The sequence below is a fragment of the Orycteropus afer genome, unplaced genomic scaffold (genome assembly GCF_000298275.1).
Source record: "Orycteropus afer afer isolate SDZICR_OR568_19922 unplaced genomic scaffold, OryAfe1.0 scaffold00045, whole genome shotgun sequence".
NCBI classification, from domain to species: Eukaryota; Metazoa; Chordata; class Mammalia; order Tubulidentata; family Orycteropodidae; genus Orycteropus; species Orycteropus afer.
The window spans coordinates 4,262,830-4,273,280 of record NW_006921632.1 but is presented as its reverse complement, the minus strand read 5'-3'; the positions used below and the strand labels follow the sequence as shown (position 1 = coordinate 4,273,280).

Here is a 10,451-nt window from a genome sequence, read left to right as displayed (position 1 = left end):
ATGTGCATTTAGAGTCTCCAATAAAGGAAACAGACAAACAGGGACAGAGCAATACAATTTAATATGAAAATCTGGTTAAACACTTTGAAAGCTAGAACAGCAAAAAAGGTAATATGGTTGATACAGAAACAGTAATGACAAGAAGTAGCTATCATTTTCAAGGGCAGGGAAACAAAAATAATGAGCCATCAAATAGAAGTTTGCAGAGAGGGTTTCTGAGCCTGCAACTCAGATCTCTGAAGAGGAGTGGTATCCATCTGTGCTGGTATTTCAGGAGCTTAGATAAAGGATCTTGCTGAACTAAGAAGGGGGACTTTCTAGCTTCTGCTGGTTTGTCTGAGATGGCGTGATGAGGCTAGTTCTGGACCTGCTGAGGAAAACCTCGAAAGTGAAACCCTAGCTATTGCCGGAGTGAACCTGAGCAGTCTTCTTTTAGTACCAGAACCTAAGAGGGGTCAGCTGGCGAAGAAGAAATGCGCTTTCCAGATTCTGCCATCACAAAACATAAGGGTAATTTATGGGTAAGAGAGAGTAGCTTGATAACCAGCACAAGTGTGAGTCTCCAGCAGGATCGATGTCAAAGAAACCACATCTAGGCATTTCACAATAATTTTTTTATTGAAAACCAAAGACAAATGAAAAAATTTAAAACAGCCTGAGACAAAAGACAAATTACCTTTAAATGATGCCTTCTTTAGACACAGGTAACTACTGCTGGAATGGACTGCCACTCATTCTCCACAGGGTAAGGTTCCTGCAAAGTCTAGATGATATACAATAACCAGTATATCCTATAAATAATGCTCCAAACATCTGAGACCTCAGAATTCCTTGCCCAAACACCTTCAGGTCCAGTTCCAGGTCTCTTGGTTCTCTTTCCACAGTGGTATGCCACTTCAGCCTGAGGAGCATTCCTACAGCTTGATTGTGTGCAGTTGATTATTTAAACATGCAAAGACTCTCTGTCCATGACAGACACAAATAAAACCAAATCATACCCAACCCACTGCCATAGAGTAAATTCTGACTCATGGCGACCTCATAGGACAAGGGAAAACTGCCCCATACGGTTTCCAAAGCTGTAAATCTTTATAGAGCAAACTGCTTCATCTTTCTCCCACAGTGCTACTGGTGGGTTTGAACCACCAATCTTTTAGTTAGGAGCCCAATGCTTAACCACAGTGCTACCAGAACTCCTACTGAGGGACACAAAGATAGGGGGAAAAAGGAGTTGCCTGGGATCATGGGCCTCCATTTGTACTTTTAATCAGGGGAAAAAATGTCAGGGTAGGCCTGCCTTCAAAGGAGCAACCATTACAACGAAAACTGATTTCTCAAGAGAACTGATGACAGCTATCTTGAAGCAACGTCACAAAGTCTGCTTAAGTAAAATCAAAAGAAGTTTATCGAGGGATAGATATGGTCTAGACCAGAAAGATAAATTCACAGAGTGAAAATGGCTGCTTCACTGGACAGTAAGACAAAATACATTTTTGTACAGTTAGAGCATGAATTAAAAAGTTATAAAATCATAATTGGCTTAAAGACAATCAGGAGACAAAGGTTGGATAACTAAAAGCAGGGATTTAGTAGGGATAGGTGGATAAAACATATGTGGGATTACATGATTAGTTAAGGGTATATGCCCTTCAATTTATTACAGGATAGCCACAGGACAAGGAGCTCTGGTTGTACAGCGGTTAAGGCATTCTGCTGTTAACCAAAAGGTCAGAGGTTAGAACCCACCAGCTGTTTCGCTGTTCTACTCTGTCCCATGAGTCTATGGCAGTGGATTTGGTTACATTTGGTTTGGTCACAAGACAGTGGCAGGGCAGGCCTCTCTGGCAACCTGTTTAGTAAAATTGCTTCCTCAGTCTTACCTGTTTCTGGGTATAATGCTGAGCTATTGCATCTTTAAAAGACTGTAATATCCCATGACTGCCAGACCTCAGAGAAAAGGAATTATCTCCTTTAGGGTATATGGTCAGCATCAAGGTTAGAGGAACTACTTTACAAATATAGATTTAAAATTCAGAATGGATTCCAGATTCATGCCAAGACTTTAAAAATAGAGTTAAGGGTCTACTTTCACACTTCTCTAGTTACACACACCAAATGCCTTTGATTTTAGACTCCTATACACAACTTCAGGAGCTATGCTAGCATAGTGCCTAAGGCACTTGACTGCTAACCAGAAGGCTGGCAGTTCAAACCCACTAGCCACTCCTCAGAAGGAAGATGGGGCAATCTACTTCTGTAGTGATACTGCCCCAGAAACTCAAGGAGGGGTCGCTGTGAGTTGGGTCCCACTCCACAGCACATAACAACAACATACACAATTTAAAACAATGAGTTAATATTTTGAAAATATGATAGAAAAAAAAAAAGACCCTACAGTTCTATGTTTAGGATATACACCTCCAAAATGAAGGGGAGGCTCCTCTACCTACTTATCTTTTATCAAAGTTTCACAGCGCAGGAGGCGGAAGTGAAGCGGCTGCAGAAGCAGATGCCTGGCACCATTGGACTGTGTGCGCTATAATTGCGCGAGCCCCCGGCCTTGTCATCCACAGGCATCGTTGGGCAGCAACACCCACACACAGACCGTTTGAAGGTGAGTGCTAGGAGGGGCGAGGACAGCAAGGAAGACAAGAAGCTGAGGCTTAAAAAAATATAGCCTAGCCCATCATTCCTCAGTCCCTAGGATATCTGAACTTACCTCCTCTTCTAGCCTCTGTGGGGCTTTTACCTCACTGGCCATGTACTGTTGCCTGCGTGAAGCGTGTCTGCCCTATGCCAGGTCCATTGTCTTGACCTCAGTGGCAGCTAGTTCAACTGCGTTTTGGGGCTGGACCCGTGAGCAGGCCGTGGCCACCATCCAACAAAGTTCAGGCCACTCACCCTGCGACACTGCAGCAAGGCACATCAAATTGTGAGGACAACCCCAGCTTTTCCAAGATGGTGGAGATCTTCTTTGACCGTGGCATCAGCATCATGGAAGACAAGCTAGTGGAGTTCATCAACACCCGGGACAGTGAAGAGCAGAAGAGGAAATGCGTACGGGGCATCCTGCATATTATCAAGCCCTGCAACCATGTACTGAGTCTCTCCTTCCCCATTCGGCTTGACAGCGGCTCCTGGAAGGTCATTCATGGCTACCGAGCCCAGCATAGCCAGCACTGCACTCCCTGCAAGGGTGGCATCCGTTACAGTGCAAATGTGAGTGTAGATGAAGTAAAGGCGTTGGCTGCTCTAATGACATATAAGTGTGCTGTGGTTGATGTGCCATTTGGGGGTGCTAAAGCTGGTATTAAAATCAGTCCCAAGAACTATACTGATAATGAATTGGAAAAGATCACAAGGAGATTCACCATGGAACTGGCAAAGAAGGGTTTTATTGGCCCTGGTATTGATGTGCTTGCCCCAGATATGGGCACTGGTGAGCATGAAATGTCCTGGATTGCTGACACCTATGCCAGCACCATAGGGTATTATGATATTAATTCACATGCCTGTGTTACAGGTAAGCCCATCAGTCAAGGTGGTATCCATCCATGGACGTATCTCTGCTACTGGCCATGGTATTTTTCTTGGTATTGAGAACTTCAACAATGAAACTTCTTATATGAACATTTTAGGGTTGACACCCAGGGCTTCAAGATAAAACATTTGTTGTTCAGGGATTTGGTAATGTGGGCCGTTACACTATGAAATATTTACATCGTTCTGGTGCTAAATGTATTGGTGTTAGTGACTCTCATGGGGGCTTATGGAATTCAGATGATATTGACCCAAAGGAACTGGAGGACTTCAAATTGCAGCATGGATCAGTCATGGGTTTCCCCAAGGCAAAGCCCTATGAAGGAAGCATCTTGGAAGCTGACTGTGACATACTGATTACTGCTGCCAATGAAAAGCAGTTGACCAAAGTCAATGCACACAAAGCGAAGGCCAAGATCATTGCTGAAGGTGCCAATGGACCAACAACTCCAGAAGCGGATAAGATTTTCCTAGCAAAGAATATTCTGGTAATTCCTGATCTCTACTTGAATGCTGGAGGAGTGACAGTTTCTTATTTTGAATGGCTGAAGAATATAAATCATGTCAGCTATGGCCGTTTGACCTTCAAATATGAAAGGGATTCTAACTATCACTTGCTCAGGTCTGTCCAAGAGAGTTTAGAAAGAACCTTTGGAAAGCACAGTGGAACTATTCCCGTTGTACACACAGCAGGGTTCCAAGACAGAATATCAGGTGCATCTGAGAAAGATATCGTGTACTCTGGCTTAGCTCCCACTATGGAGTATTCTGCCAAGCAAATCATGAGAATGGCCAAGAAATATAACCTGGGAATGGATATAAGAATGGCTGCCTATGTCACTGCCATTGAGAAAGTCTTCAGGGTATACAATGAAGCTGGTTTGACCTTCAAATAGATGGATCATATCTGAGTTCTTTACTACCCTTTTCACTTGTAACTTCTGCAAACCTATCACAAGTTTACATGTAACCATAAGAATCTTTTTCTCTCCTGACACCTTTTCAACAAGTGAATCCAAGCTATACCTTTAAGGTTAGGAGATCATATACAAGCTAATGAGTGTGAAAGTAGAAATTGCCTGGGACAGAAGGCCGCTTGGGTATTTGACATCTTAAAGAAAAGCCTCTTCCATCTACTTATGCTGCCTTGCCCCATGGCTGCTTCCCAGCACATCAGTTACCTGTTGTTTGGGATGAGCACTTGATCTCCAAGAACAGTCATGTGCTTGCATTCTTTTGTTCTGGTCAAGTCTGGGATATGCAGTAACTCTGACATGTTTGAAAAGTGGTTATATGGCATTTTCAGAAGATGTCATATTTCTAAAGTGAGTTATTGTTATTTTATATTAGCGAATTTTACAGGTTGCAAATAAAAACAAAAGCTGTTTCTCTTCATGTGTTTCAGTCTTTTAGAATGAAATTAGTACATGCTGCTAAAATAAAATTTCTTTTAATCACTTAGCAAGTCTAACCTTGACTCAGGTAGTGAATAACTATAAAAGTAAGTATAAAAAGCTACTACTTTCAAAACAAAACAATATCATTTATAGCTCATCGGTTGTGTATTGTCCTGCAAAATAAAAAGCCAGACATGAATTACATTATCTTCATAATTGCAGATTATCGGGGCTATTTTTGTTGACACTATTGAATTTGCTAAAAACAACACATAGTCCAAAGAATCTAATAACTTCTTTGTTAATAAACTTTTCTTTTGAAGATTTATTGTGTTGTTCTATTGAACAATAATTTAAGTAGAGCAACCCAGAACTATTTGCTCTCCCTTTTGGGAGTCTAAGGAGCTCTGGTAGTGCAGTGTCTAAGGCTTTGACTGCTAACCAGAAGGTTGGCAGTTCAAACCCACCAGCCACTCTGTGGAAGGAAGATGGGGCAGTCTACTTCCATAAAGAATTGCCAACTCAGAAACCCAATGGAGGTCGCTATGAGTAGGGATGAACTCAATGGCAGTGAGTTAGTGAGTTGGGAGTCTAGCTGGCTGCTCTGGGCATTGACTATGGATCCAATTCTGCCTGACTGTGTCCCTCTTCTTTCAGAGGTCTCACATTCAGCACACAAGGTTAACAAAGTGGGACTTAAAACAATATTGGATTGGGTATTTTGTTTGCAAGTGTTAAAAATAATCAAAACTCACTTGGAGGACATTATGCTGAGTGAAATAAGTCAATCACAGAAGAACAAATATTATATCAGTCCGTTACTGTAAAAATCAAGGAAAGGTTTATATATGGAAGGATATTTTCTTTGTTGGTAACCAGGGGTGGGCGGGAAGGGGAAGGAGCACTCTTAGATAGGTAGAGACAACTATTGATTTGGGTAAAGAGAAGGGCAATGTACCAAATGTGAGTGATCAACATGGTGGCATTGAGGAAGAGGAAGACATAGAGAGGTACATGGGAGGTACAGACAACAAATCTTGATATGATTGATTGAACCCTGCCCTCCACCTTTTTATTGAGATCAACTGATAGCAGGTCACAAGATGATCTCTGGCCCTCCAGTCAGTCATACCTTTTAAAATTCAAATTTAGTAAGCCTGGCCTCAAACAGAAAAGAAAAAAGATTAGCAACTTTTCAAAAACAATGAAAGTCACTGCCATCCAGTTGATTCTGTGTCCTAGTAACCCCCTTTGGGTTTCTGAGGCAGTAAATCTATATGAAAGTAGATTCCCCAGTCTACCTTCTGCAGAGTGACTGATGAGTTTGAAACACCAACCTTCTGGTAAGCAGTCAAATGGCTTAGGCACTATGCCACCAGAACTCCTTTAGCCACTGTTAGTGAAAAACAACAGCCCACCACCTCTGGCAGGATTAATTTTGGTCAGGATTTTTTTTTATAGCGAATATTTGGTTTCATGAATAAGAAAATCTTAAAATCAAAGTACGAAGTCTGTTAATTTTTCTCTTTGACAAAGTTATTTGGCCAGGACCTTTTGAAAATTAGCATCTCAATGAAGTACTAAACCAAACCCACTGCCATTGATTTGATTTCCACCCACAGAAGCCCTGTAAGACAGAGTAGAACTCTGCATAGGGTTTTCAAGGCTGTAAATCTAGGAAAACAGACCACCTCATCTCTCTCCAGCAGAGCAGTTGGTGAGTTTGAACCCCAGCGTTTTGGTTAGCAACCAAATGTCCTAATCACAGTGCCACCAGAGCTCTTAGATATTATGTATGTAATGGATAAGCTCTTTTTTCTTTTTAATAGTAATATAGAAATTTCTAACTAATTTGTAACTACATGATTGAACATGATAATAAAAGCAGTTATTAAAAGTGTACCTTTTAAAAAATAACCATGAAGGTGCAATATTTTCAGACAAACAACTGAGGACATTTAGCACTGAGCACACTTGTCTAGTAGCAATACTAAAATGATTTCTTCTTATAGAGGGAAAATGTTCCTAAATGGAAACATTGAAATGACAGTGATAAGTTAAGACAATTGAAAACAGGTGTAAATTTAAATGAGTATTGATATCTGCAGTAACAATAATATATATATCTGTACAAATATATATATATACATACACATATATATCATGTATATAGAGATGTGTGTGTATAAATACATATAATCAAAATATATGATAAAAGATTGAAAGAGGTAAAGTTGGTAAAAAATGCTGAGATCTTTGCATTGTCCAGAAGTGGTAAAAGTGCTACTTTATAGGATGCCTGTAGTAATACCTAGGAAAACAACTAACAGGAGAGTAAAAGAACCCCTCCTAATTGGCAGAGAAAAGAGAGTAATAAAAAATCAGTTAATCCAAAACATGGCAAGAAAGGAAAGAAAAAGCACAGAACAGGTGTGATAGAGAACAAATGGTGAGATGGGAAATTTAAATCCAACTATAACAGTAACTACATAAATTGTAAATGGATTCTGAATAAAAGATAAATATTACTAACTAAATTCTGCTTAAGAGAGTCATACCTTAATATCAGGTACAGAAAGGTAGTCAATAAAAGAATAAAAAATGCTGCATTTTGAAAAAAAAATTAAAAAAGAGAGCTTGTAGGACAACAAATGTAACTTTGCTAGGACCTCTCCTTTATCCATTCCCAGGAGGAGATGTTAAGGGTTGGAGGTAAAGAATCATAAGAGTACTGTAGTAGAGTGCCACTTGTAATCAGTGACAGTTTGGACACATGCCACAAGGTCAGTATTCAACCCAGAGGTGTTTTAGGAATACATACAGTCTAGTTCAAAGGAATAGAGAGAGCATTTTGAGTAGCAATGTTCCTTTAAACTCAGACATACAAATAATCTTGGGCCTGGAACCATTGGAACTGAGAGAAAGAGAGAAAAGAGAGAAAGAGAAAGGAAGACAAAAAGAAAGAGAGGGAGAGATGGAGGGAGGAGGAAAGAAGAAGGGAAGAAAGAAAAAGGGAAGAAAGAGGGAAAACTTTGTGATGTGGGAAAGCCAGAAAATTTTATCACAGAATTATTGCCTACCTCCTCTCTCTAACTTCTAATGTCCAGAAATACCTCTAAAGAGGTTTCACCTTTCCAATTCCTCATTTTCAGATAAGGCTCACGTTTACCTAGCTGAGCTAGGCAGCCCTTCATGATCTTATATCTTCAATAAAAAATGTTTTAATAATTTACAGCTCCATAGGCTTTAAAGAGTCCTTTTGACATAGAGCCGTTGAAATGTGTTCCTTGATTCAGTGAGGTACATGTTATGGGTTCAAATTGATATAAAAAAATATCTGTTTCCAGGGCCTGGATGACATTTCATCTTTTGCTTCAGTTAAAGAGTAACAAATCCCAAGGAAAAATGTGTCTATTTTTGTTAAAATTCTTCTGAATCTTCCAGAAAGCATAGCAGTGGCCCTATGTACAACATATGCTAGCTTTGCCTCATCTTGTCTTTTGTGGGATTCTTCTGAAGGTCAATTTCAGATGGTTTTTCTCTTAATGTTCAGGTCAGTCTCCTGCCCCATTCGTGGCTATGGTGAGTGACAGTGGAATATGTTGTAACATTCAGTGTAGCATTGCTTGGACACTACCATGCATGCCCATCTCATGTACCCAAATGACTACCTCCAGAGGGTGGACCAAGGCATCCATCCTGGCACTTTAGTTCTTCCCTGAGCCAGTAATTGGTTTCTTTTGGTGGCCATCCATATGATCAACTTTAATTTTCTTTCCGAATTTTCGTAGCCTTTCCAAAATTGCATTGTCACATCATAGTGGTCTTTAATTGTTCATTCTTCAAACATTCCTAAGCCAGACCATAAGTCAAGGCCATTGGCTATCACCAAGGAATTTGTGACTATCCAGACATTTTTATATAGTATTTTATATCACTTAGAACTTTGTCCTAAGAGAAGAAATGGAGACATTTTTTTGTATTATTATGTACACTGCTTCCAGTTCAGCCTATTATGCAGAATTGTTTGCCTTTTTCAACTGGGGTTTTACTGTATGGTGGAAAAATAGTACTGGATTTCCATATAAAGTCCCATTCTTCAATATAAGAACTTCCATTTGTGAGGCATGCAGCCCATTACATTTCAGTGGAAAGGGAATCACAAGATTCAGACCATTCAACAACTGGAGCGAGTTGTTCCTTAGGGTGTTCTATCATTAATAGTAGAGTTAGGGGCTACCACTCATGGATATGATGCAACCACTCCCATTCCCATTGCTATTCAGTCAATTCCTACTCATAGCAATGCTATAAGGCAAAGTAGAACTGCCCCGTAGGATTTCCAAGGTTGCAATCTTTAGGGAAGTAGACTACTGGTAGGTTCAAACTGTTGACCATTCAATAAGCAGCTGAGTGCTTAACCACTGCACTACCAGGGCTCCTACACCAACTCTATTTTAGCATAACCCTGAATTTAACATTTTTATCAAAGGATTTTGTTGTACAGTTCTTTTTTTATTTGAATGTCTTTCTGACTCACTCATAAGAAAATACGTATCTTAGTAGAAATTGTCCTTAGCTAAAGAATATGCTAGTAAGTGTGTCTTGAATGGGTTGGTCCTAGACATACCCTGAGGGAGTTTTGCAATTCAAAATCCCAGAAGCTGCCATTGGGTGGGGGAGCTCTGGTAGCATAGTGCCTAAGGTACTTGACTGCTAACCAGAAGGCTGGTGGCCACTCCTCAGAAGGAAGGTTGGGCAATCTACTTCTGTAGTGATACTGCCTTGGAAACCCAAGGAGGGGTTGTTATGAGTCGGGTCCACCTCAACAGCACATAACAACAACCCACTGGGTGGCAGAATTAGACTTTTGCTAAGAACTCCATTGTACCAGAGTTTTAGTAATGTTGCTGTTTTGTTAGGTGCCATTGAGTCAGCTCTGACTCATAGCGATACTAGGTACAACAGAAAGAAACACTGCCTGGTCCTTCGCCAGGCTCACAATCCTTGCTATACCTGAGCCCATCGTTGCAGCCACTGGGTCAATTCATCTCATTGAGGGCCTTCCCCTTTTTCACACCCTCCACTTTACCAAGCATGGTATCCTTCTCTAGGGAATGGTCCCTTCTCACAATATGACCAAAGTAAGTAAGACGAAGTCTGGCCATTCTCGCTTCTGAGGAGCATTCCAGCTGTACTTCTTCCAGGAGAGATTTGTTCATTCTTTTGGCAGTCCATGGCACTTTCAGTATTCTTTGCCAACATCACAATTCAAAAGCATCAATTCTTCTTCGGTCTTCCTTGATCATTGTCTAGCTCTCACATGCATGTGAAGTGATTGCAAATATCTTTGGATTAGGCCTTAGTCTTCAAGGAGACATCTTTGCTCTTCATCACTTGAAAGAGGTCTTTTGCAGAAGATTTGCCCAGTACAATAAATCGTCTGATGTCTTGGCTGCTGCTTCCATTGGTGTTGATTGAAGAACCAAGTAATATGAAATATTGACAACTTCA

At 40.5% G+C, this 10,451-nt stretch overlaps 1 protein-coding gene across 1 annotated transcript; it reads left to right on the top strand.

Annotated features, from left to right (window-relative positions):
- The first annotated feature begins 473 nt into the window (after positions 1-473).
- Positions 474-4,436, top strand: LOC103194559 (glutamate dehydrogenase, mitochondrial-like). The gene is given in 4 exon segments (XM_007937970.2): positions 474-521; positions 2,821-3,549; positions 3,551-3,646; positions 3,648-4,436. Coding segments are annotated over 4 exon segments (1,662 nt in total).
- The last annotated feature ends 6,015 nt before the right edge of the window (positions 4,437-10,451 follow it).